The sequence below is a fragment of the Cricetulus griseus genome, chromosome 3 (assembly GCF_003668045.3).
Source record: "Cricetulus griseus strain 17A/GY chromosome 3, alternate assembly CriGri-PICRH-1.0, whole genome shotgun sequence".
In the NCBI taxonomy this organism is placed as follows: Eukaryota; Metazoa; Chordata; class Mammalia; order Rodentia; family Cricetidae; genus Cricetulus; species Cricetulus griseus.
The window spans coordinates 20,565,264-20,583,780 of NC_048596.1; the positions used below are offsets into that span (position 1 = coordinate 20,565,264).

General features: G+C 44.4%; 1 protein-coding gene across 1 annotated transcript in view; it reads left to right on the forward strand.

Annotated features, from left to right (window-relative positions):
- The first annotated feature begins 2,051 nt into the window (after window positions 1–2,051).
- Window positions 2,052–18,517, forward strand: part of Blnk (B cell linker) — a 77,627-nt gene continuing 61,161 nt past the window's right edge. The window contains exons 1-2 of the mRNA XM_027407341.2: window positions 2,052–2,132; window positions 4,273–5,844. Coding sequence (XP_027263142.1) covers window positions 5,798–5,844 — 47 coding nt within the window. The 5' untranslated portion in view covers window positions 2,052–2,132; window positions 4,273–5,797. The remainder of the gene's footprint in view (window positions 2,133–4,272; window positions 5,845–18,517) is intronic.

An 18,517-nucleotide genomic window follows, 5' to 3' on the forward strand; every position in this document is an offset into this window, starting at 1 on the left:
TAGAATTGACAGAGACATCTGGCTACCTGAAGAGTCACCCAAAGTTCCTCTGTAACATTGGGGCATCCATCTTCAGTCCATAGGCCATAGTATGTCTGGCACACTTCTCCATTTCAACAGGAACCTTTCAGTACTGTCTTATTTTGTAAGTTCAGCAGTCACTTTCTTGTGGGTCCTGTATGTCCAGTTTATACAGTGACAAACAGTCCAGGCAAGAGCAGTTTCTTGCTCAAATGGCTAATCTTGCCATGTTGAAAGCAAACTCCATAACAAGTTTCTTCAATGCCCATCCTCCTTTCTGATGTAATTGGTGTGCCAGGAGCAGTTGTGTCTCACTGTCAAGAAAACCCTAAACCATTTAAATGCCATATTTTCTGTAGGTCTTTGAAAAGTTTGAAGAATACCTATCCATCTTAAATACATCTCTGTATATCTGAAAGACCTAACTAACCTAATTATAAGTTCTGACTATCATAGGTGACTATATAACCTGTATTTAATTATGCATATCATTTTAAAAGATCTGTATAAACACAATACCTAAACAAGAGGCGACATATACATATCACAAAATTGACCTTAAAGTGTCAATCAATGAAAATCCATACCAATGCAAAGTGTTCATTCCTATGTCCTACTCCCCTTTTTTTCCTTTAAAAAGAGATTGACTATGCTCATTACTATTTGTAACCAACCCCATTTAAATGTAAACAAACATTTATAAACAATATTTGGGAATTTGGGCGTCGTTCATTCCAAACTGCTTCCTGCTGATTGGGGGCGATGTCCGTATCATGGGGATCATGATAAAACATAGAAACCTGACCAAGTCCTTGTTTTTGTAGTCCATTAGGTTGCATCATCTCAGCTGCTTTGGATGTAGGATCAGTTGGGTCACTGCTTCAGGGAGTCTTGACCTATGCTTGATCAAACCATATTAGTCTGGAAGGAATCCACAGCTTTTCATTTTCTGTGGAGACACAAGCAAAAACTTTTTTCCCAAGTAGCCTGTCCTTAGACTTAAATTTTTAAGTCAAAGCATTTTTAAAATGTATAAGTTGGATTAATTTAGCAGCACTTATAATCAAATGTATTTTAGCAGCAGTAACTCTTTCCTCGGTAATCAAACAATTTAAAGACAACAATATAGCATATAGTATCTAGACTCTCTGTGTATTCCATCTTTAGGTGGCTTTTCTATTATTCTGTTTTTACTTTCTTTTGTTTCTTTTTTTTTCTGAGACAGGGTTTCTCTGTGGAAATCCGATTGCCTCTCCCTTTGGAGTCCTGGGATTAAAGGTGTCTGCCACCACACCCAACTACTCTATTTTCTCCTGTTATTTTTTCTCTCACAAGCCTACAGATATTTTTAAATGTAGTGTAAACCTTTAGATGTTTTTCTTTATCTGGATCTGTCTTTATCATCTTGGGAGTGCCGAGTCCAACCTCCATGAACTCCATGATGGCGCGAGCATATGCCTCTCAGCAGCCCAAAAGGGCCGGCTGTGGCAGCAGGTTTTCCTCTTCCTCTGGGAACCTTGGGGCATGGGGTCATCCCGCTCACTGACACCATTCTGTTACCATAAATCTTTCTGCTAAAAGCCACTGCAGCCCTACTGCCACGTGGGTGCTTTACACCAGCCACCCGAGTCTGCCCGACAAGTTAGGGCCCCAAATAATACACAGACACTTATATTAGGTACAAATATGCTTGGCCAAAGACTAGGATTTCTCATCTGTTAGCTCAGTCTTAATTATCACAAATCTATATATTTTATAAGACTTATCTTATAGAGGATGCCTTTCACTGGCGCCCTCTCTTGCTGGTGGATCACATGGTGACTCCAGAGCAAAGACCAGGAAGAAGAGAGAGGGGTGGCCCACTTCCTTCTTGCCCTTGTTCACATATGAGTCTCCCTGCTATGTCACTTCCTGCCTGGATCACCACTTCTTTACTACATTTCCCAGAATCCTCCTTGACTCCTAGTCCTGCCTAACTTGCTGCCTCATTGGCCAAACAGTACTTTATTTATCATCCAGTAAGACAAACACATACACAGAAGCACTTCCCCCATCACCGGATATCATTCATCTGGATTTTCTTTATTCCCCTCATTGATTTTATCATGCATGTATGTATTTTTAATATGTTTTGTTGTGGCTAGCTTAACATTAAATAGAACCATACAACATTAGTCTCTCTTATTTTTGATATATTTTAATTAAAATGTAATTGTATCATTTCCTCCTTCCCTTTCCTCCTAACCCCTCCCATTTTCTTCCTGTCTTCCTTTCAAATTTATAGCCTCTTTTTCTTTGATTATGGCTTCCATATATATATATATATATATATATATATATATATATATATATACATATGTGTGTGTGTACAATTATGTACATACAACTTGTTGAGTCTGTTTTTGTTGTTTGTGTGTAACTGTATTGGTGTGTTGCGTGTAAATGATTTCAGAACTGACTACTTTGTATTGGATGCTCAGTTAGGGGCCTCACCCTAAGTGAGGTTAATTTTTCCATCTCAGAAGTCATTGGAACCTATAGTTCTTTGTCTAGGGGAGGGGCTCCATGAGAGTTTCCGTTTCTGCATTGAGAATGTCTGTTGATATTCCCACTGTATGGTCTGGTTTAGACAGCGTTTCTATGAGACATCAACTTATTTTTTAAAGTTAACTTTTACTTATATGTGCATTCACATGCTCTACTGCTCACATGTGGAGGTCAGACGTGACTCGAAGGAATTGGTTCTTTCTACCACATGGGAACTGGAGAGTAAATTCATAGTCAGCCTCGTGGTGAGAGCCTTTTCCCACTAAGCCATCTTACAGGCCTGCTCATTCACTTCTTCAGTTTGTCTTTATTGCACCAATTATCATCATTACCATTATTATTTTTACTTGGGCTGGAGAGATGGCTCAGTGCCTAAGAGAATTGGTTGCTCTTCCAAAGGACTTGGGTTTGATTCCCAGCACCCACACAGAGGCTCACAACTGTCTGTAATGGCAGTTTCAGGGAATCTGAACTTTCAGCCATGCCTCTCTCCCCCAGGCACTAAGTATTCAGGTTAGGTATAAAGACATGCATGCACACAAAGCACTCATAGATATAAAATAGTAGTAAAATAGTTTTAAAGAGAAAAACACTATTTTGCTATTTATCCATAGTGATACAACTGGAGTTCCCTAGTGTCCAATATTAAATAGTATTCGTTTATGTGAATGTGGCACACTCATTCATTATTCTCCTGCTGATGAACAATTGGGCCATTGTTTTTGTTTTTCCTGGTAGAGACACCACTGCAAGCTGGTGTTCAGTGGTGCAGCACTTGCATGGCATGCACAAGGCCCTGAAGGAGAGGAGCAGTAGCCTTTCACTGAACATTCATGCAGTGGTGTTCCACTTAGAAATGTCTTAGAGACCCATCACCTGTGCAGCCCTAAATATGCACACCACCAAACTTACTAGACAATACCAAACTGTCTCCAAAGTGGTCGTGCCTTATACTTCTCTCAGCAGTGTGCATGAATCACAAATTTTTTTTAAAAAAGCATATTACCGGACATTTGTCATGTTAATGTAGTGATCCGATCATCTCTGTGCCTGCTGTTATAGACTGGGCTTGAACGCTCATCACGGCCTGTGCCTTGTGGTTTCACTCCATTAACAAGTTAGCAGCTAAGAGTTGGTATCATTGGTTTCCATTCTTGCATAGCCCTTCTGGGAAAGCAGTGATGGCTGTAAAGCCATTTTGGCAGGCTTGGAACGTTGGGCTATGACACTGCACACACTACACACCACGTGGGGCAAAATGTCCAGCCTGGAAAAGCAGATTCTCGTTTTCATCAAGTCAGAGTTAATACAGTAAAAAGAAGAAAGACAAGCCGCTGTAAAAAGAAAAAGCAGAAGTATAACCCTTGCCCCTGTCTCTTTCTCTGGGGAAATAAGAAGCTGCCAGACCAGGTGCTGAGTGGAGTTGGTGGAGGGGAAAGTTGGGGGGGCCAACGGAGGAGATTTTACAATCATTCAGAAGGAACAAGAGGCTGTTGTCATCCCACTGGCCAGACCCTCCCGACCCTTGATGACATCATACATGTTTTCCTCATGTTTCTTTCCACTAAGCACTGTGGGAGCAGAGGGGCCCGGAACTAGAGCTCCTTGAGAATATACTGCAAGAAAACCAAGCAACCTGATTAGGGAGAACCAACAGCTACAGAAATCTAGCTCTGGCATTTATCTCATGCTGATCTACTCTAGGGCAGCAGAAGGATCCCCACCCTTCATCAGTCCTGAATCGTCAGCTCCCAAACATCCTGAGGGATGGGAGATTCAGACATCATGCATGAATGTGAACAGTCAAGGAACCTGGAGGCGAGAAGACTTCCGTTTGAACAAAGAACCAGGAGGGAAGAAATCCATTCTTGCTCTCCGTCTCTCTGTATGGTCCTCCTTCCCTCTCTCTCTTCAGTCAGGCCTTGAGGCTGTAATGGAAGAGAACTGAAAGCCTCCAACTTTGTCCCCCTGTGCATTCGTTAGACAGGTTGATGGTCCTTTGATTATGTGAGGAACATAAACCTCCTTCACAAAGGACATACCGGGTGGCAGGAGTAGGGGTGCCCAGGTACGACAGGAAGAAAGAGCACTCCCTCTGCTTTTCTCACCCTTGACCTTAGACTGCCTTCGGCTCCTTAACTCACAGATAAGTCAGAGGCTTGCAGAGTAGGCAGAGGAATGGGTAGGTGTCTTGAGGAGGGCAGAAGAGCTGTCTGGATGGGGTCAGCAGGTGCAGGTGTGGGAATCACTGTCCTTGGGATGACCCAAATCTGATGTATTACCTGGGTCTGATGAGAGGACAAGGTGAGCAGAGTCCAAAATCAGGAGGGGACAAAGACAAAGACACGGAGGGGAGTTAGGAGGCATCTGCCTGATGTCATGTGTTAGGAAATCACTGGGCTTGTTCTCAGCTGATTTTGAGCATATCCTGGTTTTATTTGAAAGCATTAAGCTTTCAGCAAGGCAACTCCTGACTCCACACAGTGTATAATGGAGATCATTTTTCCTTCTGGAATCGCCTATCTCTACCCCTAAGTGACACGGACCTTCGCAAGGAATTAACGGTCCCATTTTAAATACAGCTTGAGAAGAAGAGACCCCACATCTCTGAGTAAATGACCACTGCCATGACCTTGCCACCCAGATGTATGAGGAAGGAGCATTATGAACAGTCCACTTCATATCTTAGGTCTCTGAGCAGAGGAGGCTAACCCATGCCCTCATGCAAACGAGCAGAAAGCCCCCAAGAGTCATCCAGGTGTAATTGACTGTTAGCTTTTCCTTGTACATGGCAAGTTGCAGGTGACCCTGGCCATCTGCTGAAAACAGGGACTAACTACCTAAGGTTTGGGACAAACAGGAAGGCGTGTCCAGCCAGAAGCTTATTCCAACCTGGCAACAAACCTGGTCATAAAAGAGAGCTGCTGGAAAGAGATTTGCATGCCCAATAAGGTTTCACTACTGAAGTTTACACAACGCACAGTAATCTGCCAAGCAGGCTGACTCCCTGGATCACATGATCTCGTAGAAACATGAAACTTGACGATGCGCTCCAGCGAGTTTTACTTCCCCTGTGCAGGGGTGTTTGCCAGCAGCCTGCGGTTGCTCTCAGAAGTCAGTTCCAGTGGCTTGAGCCCTTGAGCCCAAAGCCTTACCATGCAGCTCCCTAGGAAGGCCAGGAGCTGCTGATATCCCCTTGGAGAGCGACCCACATCTCCTCTCAAGAAAAATGGACAAGCTGAATAAGATAACTGTCCCTGCCAGCCAGAAGCTGAGGTAAGTTTCCCTTCAGATCCTTAGCCCTGTTCCTTCCCCACTAGTGCTCCTACTGTTTTCGGAGGCACCAATACCCTAGAGTACTCCACCAGTTCCGAGGAAATGACTGTTCCCCAATGCCTATGGGGAAGCAGACCGCATTTTTTAAGAAATATGTAGGAACCAGTGGAGCTACTCTGGCTGGTTTTTGCCAGTGATAGGACAAAGGGTGACGCTCTGGAAAAGCAAGAGATAGAAAATTCTATGGCCCACATGTTACCGATGGTCAGCTTTCTGGGTCTGAATAGGACACACTGCCGAGGAAGGGCTTATCCAAATGGAGTCTGCACCTACTGCATGGGGAACCTTTGTGGTCATTGTTGGTTATCGTCTCTTGTTTATTTTTGTGAGTGCTCATCAAAAGTTTATTGTGGGGAACTGTATGTCTTTCCAATGCTTTCATGAAAGGACAATAATTATCTATTTTGAAAACTGCTTAAGGCCAGTCACATGGTTCATTGGATAAAGTGCTTACTGTGCCAGCCTAGTGACCTGGCAGCCTAAGTTCCATCCCCACAACCAGATAAAAGGAGAGAGAGAGAGAGAGAGAGAGAGAGAGAGAGAGAGAGAGAGAGAGAGATTGAGAACCAACTCCACAATGTTGTTCTTTGACTTTACACTCACTGCTCAGCACATGTATGCCCTGACACATTATGCTCCCACACAAACACACACACACACACACACATACACACACACAAATAACAACAACAACAACAATTTTAAAAACAGTTTTAGCAATATATATATATATATATATATATATATATATATATATATATATTAAACTAGCAGTTATCTAAGGCATAAGTCAAAGGACCATGAAAATATGACTTCGAAAATTTTGAGTTTTGAGATCTTTTGTCCCACTGAAGTGGTGCCAATGGCTTTCAGAGGCTGAAACTTCTAAATGTTCAGGGGTGTGTTATACTCCAGCTGCAGGTTAGAGCTTTGGACTCTCATGGGGTCATACATAGGAGCTGGAGAACTGGAGATTTTGAGACAAAGTTGAAGAGAAAGGAACCTGGAGTTGGCAGAGTGGCAGCCCTTCACAGTTAGAAGCCTACGGGTCTTCTAACCCCGAGGGGCGTGGTTTAACCCGGAGGGGCGTGGTAAGAAGCAGACTGGGTGCACCAGGGGGTCTATAACCGCCGGCAGCACCCGGGGGGGGGGCGCAACCATTTCTAGAGCATGCCCGTGAGCCAGAGTCTGTAACATGGATGGATATCAGAAGGTCCCACAGGCACCCTAGGTGCCTAGAGGATTGGAGTGGCAGAGACATGAAGATGTTTCAAGAATTAGGCTCTTGAGAGGCAGCTCAGATAAGAGAGATGGAGAACTGGGGGAAACAGTTACATCATGCTGATGTGAGTGCAGTCTCAAACTCTGGTGAGGAAAGTTCTGCCCAGCAGAGGCTGTCGAGTGGTGTCTACAGGATGAGAGAGCCCTGGAAAGTTGGTCCTGTCTGGTAGGGCCAGCAGGAAAAGTAAGAGTGTGTGTGTGTGTGGGGGGGATGTTGTCTAACCATGCAGAGTTGGCAGCCAGCAGCTGTGCGATTAGAGAGTGAACAGGATTGGCTAGAGGCAGCTGGAGGCATGGACACTGGATGCTGGGGACTTAAGGAACCCAGGCATTTAGAGTTCAAGGCAGTGAGAAGGGAGGAAACATGGAGAGATCAGAAGATGTGGCATGGCAGAGAGCTGCCTAGGCCTCAGTGTCGGGGCTGCTCTGAACAGAAGTCCCAAAGGTCCCTAACTTAAAGCCCTCCAAAGCCTCAGAACTCGGTTCAGGGAACCCGGATGGGAATCGAAATAAAGAGAGCAATAGAATTTTAATCTCTTTATGACCCCTCCCCCCTTGGACAAAGTCCAGTCTAGTCACGGAGTGGGTGATGGGCATGACACAATTATATTATATTATAGGCTTGAAGACCAAAATTATACTTCAGATAATCACATGCTATACTCATCTGCTTGGAGCAAAGCAACATTTCCCCCATTTGGTTACTAAACTGTCTGCACAGAATCAGCCTGTTTTTATGAAATGTGCAGCCATCAGCATGGGAATTTCATGTGGAAATTTGCAAAGACCTGAGACTGTAAGCAAAGCAACTCAAAACACCATGTAAAATATTTTCTGTAAATACATGAGAAGTTGGCAGATGAAATGCTTGTTCCCCCTGCTTTGTGTGCCCTCCCCTGACTGGTCAACAGCTGCAATTCAGAAAGTTGCCTACAGAGTTATTTGGTACCAGATAGCAAGGTAAATGAGAATGATATTCAGACTTCTTCAGGCCTCTCGAAGCTTATAGTGGAACCTGCTCCGTGTAAAGCAAAGCAAAGAGCAATGACAGGACAAACCATACAGGAAGTGTTTGTGAAAGGGGTTCCATTGGTTGATCCAGGAGGTGTATGGCCTGTCCTGGTCTGGAAAGAGATTGGGGGCAGAAAGGATGACTAAGAAAAGAATAAAGCAGAGTGAACCAAGGAGATGAGGACAAGCAGAGTCGGGGGCTTGAGGAGGAAGGATCCTGAACATGAAGCATGAAGGCACCACTGAGGGCAGACTCTCACTGGGAGATCCTCAGCGCACCAGAACTGAGATAGGTGAGGCAGCCAGGTGTGTGTGTGTGTGTGTGTGTGTGTGTGTGTGAACACCGATGTGTGCATATATCTCTTTGTTAATAGAAGTGGCCAGACTTTCAGTTTTCATACTTGGTTCTAGCCATGATTTCCCGTGAGATCAACATAAACTCGACAGAGACCTGGGTTCTCAGTTCTTCAACAGCAAACATCTCTAGGACCTCACAAGCACTATGCTTCTAGGTGAGCATTTGGGAGTCTACAATCCCAAAGAGCTTTGGCAGCCATTCTTTTAAGGGTACTGTAACTAACTTGAAAATGAAGTTTTATATTTTTAACAACTTCCCCACAGACTGATGATTTGTGTTTGTGTATTTCCTGCTAACACACGTGAACACATACCTATTTGTTTGTATAAGTAGAGAAAGTCTTTGACATAAGGCTGGTCATATCATGCTTCCTCAATCTTTATCTTATTGGTTAGAGGAGATAGTATTGTTTTTGGTCAGACAAGCCAAGGTTTTTGTGACATTAGGCAAGTTTACTTAATTTCTCTGGCCCCAGTTTCTTCACCTATAAGGCAAAGATTATAATAATAGTACCAAAATCATGTGGCTATTGTGGGAATTAAATAAATTGTCCCATGAAGCAGCCGACACCATGATCCCAGAATAGCATAATTACTGAGTTTAAAAGATAATAGCTATTAACAATGTTATCATGGTCATTCTCAATAATTCTGTAGATTGCAATTGATTTTCTGGATATAAACAGAGGACTTTATACTGACCCCTAGTGTGTTTCCTGTGAGTTTCATTTCTTCTTTCTATTTTGGCCATTTTCTCTATTGGGTCTAACATCTGTAGCATTTAGCTTTGCATGGATTGTAGACGTGACACATGTCTCTCAGGCTTCATCTGAGTGGCCAGTGAAACTGTTCAGGACAGAAGGCTCTGTCATGGTGTCCAGGCCTTGCTGGCTAAGGCCTTACCCTGGGCTTTTCTCTGACAGACTCCAGGACATAATTCCCTCTTTACATCCTGAAATTTTCCACTGGAGTTTCCAGTTCCTGGACTTTCCACCTGTAATTCTTTATAAATCAATTCAGCTTTCTTTCACCCTTCTGCCCTGCCTTCCTCCTCTCAGGCCCTCCCTGTTTCTGTCAATGGTTTCGTGATCAGGTCTACGTCTGACTCATCGGCCCTGCACTTCACTGACGCCTACACCTGCCACACCCTCTAGTCTCCCTTCCTTTCCTTTCTATCTATGCTCTTTTCTTCCACACCATCTGAGGGAGGGCCTCAGTTTTCCATGTTTCCTACCTTTGTCTGACCTACACTCCTCCACAAAATGGGTAATTTGGTCTAAACAACTCCCAAAGTCCTTCTGCACCTGGAGCCTTCTAACAAGCATGGAAGGCCCATTCTGGCTTGTGTCTTATGTATTTCCTAAGCACTGTGTTCTCTGACTCTCAAGAAATACTTGTAATGTATGCAGAAGGGTAACAGAGCTGACTCCAAAAGGCTGGTTTCAACTGCCTTGGAACCAGTTACCAATCTTGGGTCCCAAAGAAGAGAGGTGATATGTCCCAAGGTTAAAAGCAAAGGCTAAGGAGATTCGGGGATGACAACACACACTTGTCACCCATCTTTTAAGATCTTAGTCACATATACAAATCTCCAGCAGTGTTTATGAGACACAGATTTGCAGTGAGTCTCCCTCAGCTGCGGCATCCCAGAAGCTAACTTCCCCATAAACACTCATCAGCAGATTTTGAGAGTACAGTTGTTTTTCTTTTAGGAGTTTTACCTGGCACTATTGTAAATCAGTTCTGTATTTTCCATCCTCCACCCTATAAAATGGCTCTGTGTCTTTGGTGTTATCAAGGCCTCAGGAAATGGTTTATCTGATCTTATGTGAAGGATCCAGACTTACTGCTAATAAGTGGGGTTGGTGGCTGGTCCTAGATCCTGCCTCTCAACTCAGGGAACTTCTCGGCTCCTAGGCTCTGTGGACAGAGCCTCATCAGTGGAACCTTTAAGCCTGCTCCACTAAGACTCTGGCTCTGCAGGAGTGTCACAGATGGCACAGTGCCTCTCTCAGACACCTGTGACTCTGGCTTTATGATTATACTTTAGTGACTCCTCCTCATTTTTGTGTTCCCCTCTTTTCACTCTGACAGAACACATATAACCAAGTTTGCCACCTGAACCATTTTCAGACGTACAGCTCAGTAGCATTAGATCTGTTCATAACCGTACATCACGACCATCACCATCCATTCCCAGGACTCTTCATTTTTGCAAAACCGGAACTCTGTGCTCATTAACCAGTAGGTTCCCACTGCCTTTCCAGGCCCCGGAAACTACTTTCTGTCTCCTCTAGGAACCTCAAAAAACTGGAACCACACTGTATTTGTCTATGTATGTCTGACTTACTTCACTTGGTTTAACAGTCGTCTGTGGGGAAGTGGCACTTTGCTCCTTTAGGGGTGGCCTTGCTTTTCTCTGTTTGCTGTGTTGGATGTCTCAGAAATGGACTTAATTTTCTCATTCCACAGCCTCTTTGGGTTTCCTGGGTCCCCCCCACACCCTAAGACTTCTTAGGTTTGTGGGGATAAGAGAATGACATCTATTACTCCAGAAAGGTAGCCTGATAGAGGGTTGGCATTCTAGCCCTCAAGGGTCCCTCCAAGAGAGTGGGGACACCTGAAATGTGACACTAGATGCTGGCTTCTAGATCCCAAATGCCCTCTAAGCCCCCAGCACCATTGTGAAGAGGCAGAAGCCCCTGTGATGGCTAATGTCTTACAGATGTCTGGCCACTAAGAAAACTTCTTTTTGGGGCATGCCATGCCATCTTGACCATGTGTCAAGCCTCTATTCCTGGTATATTTACTATCTCCAGTGTGGTAGCCACTTCTCTCATCATTGTGGCAGAAATACCCTACAGAACAACTTAAATGAGGAGGGGTTGATTTTTGCTCACAATCCAATCATGGCCTGGAGGGTGTGGCTTGGTCAACAGCATTAGGAGCCAGCATCTCGACTTGATTACATCTTGGAAGACCAGGAAGCAGAAAGCTTGGGATAGAAACATAAGTAGATATTACCTTGGAGGTTGGCCCAGAGATACCCACTTCTACTGACTAGTCCATGGTCCCAGAATTTCCACAGCCTTCTGAGACATCATCAAACACATGAGCTTATGGGATTAAATGGTTTAAATTGTCTCTCTCATTTCCTTCCTTCCCATATCTTATTCCAAAGCCGAGGGGCATTTACTACCTAAAGGCATCCTCCTCCAGGCTCCTGCCCCCTCCACCTGACCCACCCTGTTCTGTCTGACTTATTTTCACAACTCTCCCATGACTATGGACTAGGCCTTTAAAATGCCATTTCCCTTGGACCAGCATGTGTTCATCAAAGCCTATTTCAAAAGCAGAGGAGCCAGCATAAGAACACTGGATGTTCCCCCCCTTGCTGGGCTATACCTTTCTGTTGACCACTTGCCTGATGAAGGGACCTTAGTAACCCAGGAGTATCTCTGCCTCCGTGAAGCTTATCTGGGGTCCCTAGACCTTCTTCAGCCTTCACTCCTTCACAATGTGGGCAGGGTACATGCAGCCAGACTACTGAGCTTCCTTGGGTGCACAGCCACGCACACTGGAGAGCCCACATAGAGTTTAACTCTCTGTTGTCACAGGCCTTAGTAACTTCAATGAGAGGCCTTGTTGTTGTTTTACACTGGACACTGGAAATTACACAGTCAGCGTTGGCCAAGGTATCTATGTTGCAGCGTGCCTGCTTGCCTATGTGATGTTTATGGAGAAGCACTGGGTCCTACCTTTCCAGAACTTAAGAGACATTTCTCAAGCCTCTTTATGTCTCAAGTCGGGCAACGTGAAAGGACGAGTCATCTGTGCAAGCTGCGCCAATAAAGCCAACTGTAACACTCACATCTCCGTGTTGCCTGTGGATGAAGGAAAGCAGATGGCACACCATCCCTTCTGCTCCCTCCTCCTCACTGAGTCATTTAGAACTTTCTAGTTTGGTCAGTGGCCTATACATATATATCCTAGACAACTTTTTTTAAAAAGCTAAAAGGGATGGGCTGGAGAGTTGGCACAGTGGTTAAGAGCACTTGTTGTCGAAGGACAGGTTCGATTCCCAGGACCCATATAGAGTCTAATCATCTCCTTGGGCACCAGAATGCATACAGTGCACAGACATGCCTATGTATATACAAGCAAAACATTTATGTGCAGAAAATAATAAAAAAATTAAAAAAATTAAAAGCTAAAATGGAGCCTGCTCACTTGTCAGAAATCTCCATGGAGCCCTGTAGACTCAGGTGTACTCAGATTGTTGCGTATTTTCAAGCCCAAACTTGAATTCCACTGAGTCAGGTGTGAGCAGCACCACACTGATGTGTTTTACAGTGACTGGGCCTACAGTGGTCCCCATTGTCTGAGGATAAGTTATAATTACAAAGAGCATAGCCAGCCTCACCTGTAGGCCAAGCATCCATCACCAGTGTGGTATAATTTAGGAGATGCCCTGGGAAAGTGTCTTTGCTGCACTAGAAGGAGAATTCACGTTGATTGGAATAGGCAGACCTGGGTCTGGGTACCTGCTCAGTCTGGGAGAACGGTGCTTAATCCATCTCACCTTGACTCTTTCATCTGGAAAATAGAAGCAATACTGTATACTACTAATAAACACATACACTAGGGGCATTGTTACCATAAATCTTTCCACCAAACGCTGCCGAGCCCCACTGCCACATGTCCACTTTACGCCAGCCGCCCGCCAGAGTTAGGCCCAAATGAATACACAGAAACTTGTATTAGGTTCAATGCTGCTTGGCCAATGACTAGGATTCTCATCTGTTAGCTCAGTCTTAATTATCATACATCTATAGATTTTATAAGACTTATCGGACGCTTTATTGGCGTCCCTCCTTGTTGGTGGATCACATTGTGCTGCTGGAGCAGGAGCGGAAGGGAAAAGAGAGACACTTCCTGCTTCTCTTTGCTCAAATACGAGTCTCCTTGCTATGTCACTTCCGGTCTGGATCAACACTTCTCTACTACATTTTCCAGAATCCTTTGACTCCTAGTCCTGTCTAACTTGCTGTCTCATTGGCCAAACAGTATTTTATTTAACAATCAATAAGATAAACATACACAGAAGTACTTCCCCGATCAGGGCATCGTAACAGTGAATATGGAAAACCAACAGTGGGACTATCCTCCTTACATCCTGGTCTCAACGTCCTGGATACAGCAGACTGTGTCCTTAGAGAGCTCCACAGGGGATGAAGTGCTTTGGGGCTCTGGGTCAGAATCACCAAGTACAGTCGTCAGGGGCCTGGCTGTTCTCTGACACTGGCATCAGTCAGGAGGCATGGCTGTGACAGCTAGTGTGGACCCAGAAGTATCTGCTATCTTCCTGCCTCCAGCACAGAGATGGTTTAGTTAACAAGAGTTCTGAGTTGAATGAATGGAAACATGTTCTGGATAAGGAGGCCAGAGGTGGAGACACAGCCACAGAGTTCCCCAGGTGGGAGGTGATGCCCATGGGTGTTAGAGCAGAAACTTAGACATAGAATGCTTTCCTGCATCCCCACACATACTTTAAACCAGTGGTTCTCAACCTCTGGGTCAAGACCACTTTGGGTGTTGAATGACCCTTTCACAGGGGTCACCTAAGACCATTGGAAAACATAAGTATTTACATTACAATTTGTAACAGTAGCAAAAATACAGTTATGAAGTAACAATGAAAATAATTTTATAGTCAGGGGTCAACACAACATGAGGAACTGTATTAAAGGGTTGTAGCATTAGGAGGGTTGAGAATCACTGCTTTAAACTGTACCTGGAAGCTACATTTGTTAGTGCCAACCTGCAATCCTATGCATTCAAAAGGGTGAGGCAGAAGAGTCACAGGTTCAAGGCCATCCTGGGCAACTTAGAAAGACCCTGTTTCAAAATAAAAAGTAAAGAGAGGGACTGGAGATACAGCTTAGTGATAGAGTACTTACCTAACATGAAGGAAGCACTGAACGGCACGCCACTACTGAAAACAACAAGAATAAAAACAAAAATTGTATTTGGTTCAGGTGTGAAAATATGTAGCAGGAGGAATAAGGGTTTTTTTTTTCATTTTATACATACACACACACACACACACACACACACACACGGCACTGGACAAACCAGGAGATAAGAAATAATTTCTTATTTTTGTGATAGACTCAAACATGAGAAATATACTTTCTTTTTAAAATCATTTAATGTGTTTTGCCTCCATGTATGTCTGTGTATCATGTGCATGCCTAGTGCCCAAGGAGGCCAGAAGAAGGCATCAGATCCCTTGGAGTTGGAGCTATGGAGAGTTACGAACATCCATGTAGGTGCTGGGAATTGAACCTGGGTCCTGAAAAAGAACAGCCAGTGCTCCTAACTATGGAGTCATCTCTCCAGCCCTGATAAATACGTTTTCAAAAAAGAAACAGAAAGCCAAGCACAGTGTCACACATGTGTAATTCCAACACTAGCAGGATGAGGCAGACAGAGAGTTCAAGGTCACCATGACCTACATAGTAAATTCCAGGTCTTGTCTCAACAGAACAAAACAGCAAAATACAGAGAAGGAAAGAAAATGGAAAGCAGAACACGAAAGTCTTAGAAAGCTAAATTCTACATAGATATGATTATTTCTTTTTATTAATTAATTCATTTTTCTCATCTGATCACAGTTTCCCCTCCCTAAGGTTTTATTCTTAAGCATGTATTAATTGTACAGTGTAATGAGAGGACTTCTGGCTCTACAGCATAGACACATTCAAAGATCTCACAGTTGCCATGCCAACCTCAGATGGCTAGGCCTATGTGCCTAGTGCTGGATTTTAGGGTGAATGTTATTGCTTGTAAAATGAGAATAGCACTACTGGGGTGAGCTCAGTGGGGGAGCCTTGCCCAGCAAGTGCAAGGCCCTACATTTGAGATCTCTCTCTCTCTCCCCCCTCTGTCTCTCTGTCTCTCTCTGTCTCTCCTCTGTCTCTCTGTCTCTGTCTCTGTCTCTGTCTCTCTCTCTCTCTCTCTCTCTCTCTCTCACACACACACACACACACACACACACACACACACACACCAAAACAAAGCTATTCAGGGTTTCTAAACCAAAACAGCTAGGAATTTTTTATAAAAACAGGTGACCAAGAAGTCATTCAAACTTGCTTTCAGAAAATTCTGGAAATGTTTTTCTAGACAATGAATATGCTTAAAGAATTTGAATGTGTCTTTTTTCAAAACTAACTTCATGGGAAATGAAGGGGTGATGTAATGCTCACTCCTTACATGATTAAGGTACCTTAGCTACATCTGTGAATACCTCAGAATGAACTCTATTGTTTTCTATAACTATTACATGTTAGCAAAAATATTTATGTTAACTTACGATCAAAATGCATTATATATTATGTGTGCATATGTGAAGATCTCATAACGAAACCTATTGTGTATGGCTAGTGCATGCCAACATAAACAAAATTTAATTGACTCAACTGGAGAAAAAGAATCTTGCCTTTGACTGCTGCTCTTGGTGCTTGCCTCCTGTGCTGCATGGAAGGGGGTAGAGAGAAAAAAGCTCTCCTTGACTCTGTAAAAAGGCAGATTGTGAAAAACAATTACAGGAGGCTCTGTGTCCACAGAGACATGTGCCCTATTGTTTGCTTGTTTGTTTTGAGGTGGTATTTTCTTGCTGGTAACGGAAAGGCTGGGCATACCAAACTTCACTAGGCCGCACCTGGTAGAAACAGAGAATTAAGATGTGTGGCTCACCCAAGGGCACAGGAGGCAAGCACCAAGAGCAGCAGGGCCCCTTCATGCTTGGAGGACAGAAAAAGCTGTAGCTCTCTAGGCACCAAGGGCTTCTAGCCACTGAAATCAGGAAGAGGAAGGACAATGGCAATTTCTGTGGTCATGTCAAGTGACAAATCTTCCAAGAACTTTTTGAAGTCAGGAGAGCACAGGTTTTTGGTCAGCCCATCTGCCTCAATGTGGAGATTCCTCGGCCAATCTGCCCTTGATGGGTTAAATGGAACTAGAACTTTAAGACAGCAGACATTTGTAGACTCATCCCTGTCCTTGGTTGTGCCAAATCCAGTCCAACTTGTGTCTGTTTATAACCCCGCTCAGCAGTGCAGACATGCCAGCCACCAGCAGCAAATATTTACAGATGTCTGCGGGAAAACAGAGACAGGGCAGGATGTTGGAAACGTTTGTGATCTACTTTCCATGGTCAGAGGCTGTTAGCTGTGCGATGTTGTCAGGTGTACATGGGCTCTTTGCTCCAGACTCCGCCCGCAGGACCTTTCTGCCCAGGCACCACTCTTCTGCCTGTCTGCTCAGGCACCACCAACATGTTCCAGACCTGGAGAGCCCCATGACATCTCCCTCTGCTATCAAACACCACCCTGTCTCCTTCCCCTCCCACTGCCATCTGTCCCTTCCTCTTTTCTTTCTGTTCCTCCCTAAAGGCTGAGATGCCCTAAGAATTCATGCTTCCTACCAGAAAAATGTTTGACCTTGGAAGCCAATAACAGGGCAGGTATGGGGCACATGTTTGCCCAGTATGACGGCTGGGCAGGTAGGGGGACTCGGTGTCGTCTCCACAGATAGAAGGAAACCTGCCATAGAGGCCCATGGCGAAGGTGATAATTATTACAATGAATAACTAATACGTAGCCAGTAATGGTCAGGATATCTTTAATATGTAAATGCCAACCGAGAGGGAAACCAGAGCTAGACGAAGCAGCAGACAAAAGAGAGCTACCGTGTGCCTTGGCTATCCATTTAAACCTTTACCACGTCACCTTGACATCACCTTGACCACACCCTGATGGGTGTGGTCAGACACACATGTATCCAGCCCTTAAGAGGCCTGGTTACGGTGTCTCCCTACAGATAATCTTCCCAGAAGAGGGCCCAAGTTGAAATAAATCACCATGCCACAGAAATCCTCCAAAGGCCTCCTCCTCACTCTCCCCTTGATGGCTAGCCCCTTTCCCCCTCAGATGGCTAGCCTCTTTCCTCCATACTCTTTGTCTGGCCTCAACTTCCCCATGCTCACCTCGTCTGGCTTGACCTTCCTGTGGCATCACTGGTGTTATATTTAGGTTTGTGGATTCGGCACCCACAGTTGCTTCCTCCTAAACAATGAAACAAATCATCCAGACAGGGCAAAGATCGTTGCATCTTGGGGTTGCACCTCATCTTGTGTATCAACCCTTACCAGTGATAAGACTACAAGAGTTCCTCATCTTCTCAGATCAAAAGTTCTAATCTGAGTAAATGGGGAACCCACAGCAGTATAAATATTCTTTATCCTACTGTAGACATAGACACACCTCAGGTGAGGTTGTGACTCATGCAATTCCTGGTGCATCATACATAGCAAATGCCAAGGGTTACCTCTGTTCTGGTTCTTTGTCCCAGGCTGTCTGCTGGCCCGAGGGTAGGTCACTCTTTCAGAACTTTCTTGCTCCATCTGTGCTTCAGTCAGGGATCTGGGCTGTGGCCCAGGAAGGAAGAGGTACCTTGTACCCCAGGAGACCTGAGCTAGGTGGGAAAGAGCAGGGAAGGGGTTTGACCAAAAGAAACAAAGCAATCATCTACTAAGCTAAACCTGAGACTAGTTAGTTCCCATATCTCCCTAGAACTTAATTCTCTCCCCTGGGGCAAGATGAGGCTGGCCCAAATCATACCCAAGGTCTCTGTCATTTCTAAATTTCTATGACTTCATGGACAAAATGAGGAGCCTGGATTTCAAAGCTAGATAGTCTGAAACAGCACCATGGTCTTTCTGGGCCTCAGTATTTATATCTATAAAATGAGATGCTGGCACTCACTCAACTCTAGGAGGTTACTCTGGCCACCCTGCCGTGGAAGGAACTGTCAAAATGTCTTGCCAATTACATTACATTGTTTAGGAGGAAGCAACTGTGGGTGCTGAATCCACAAACCTAAATATAACACCAATGAT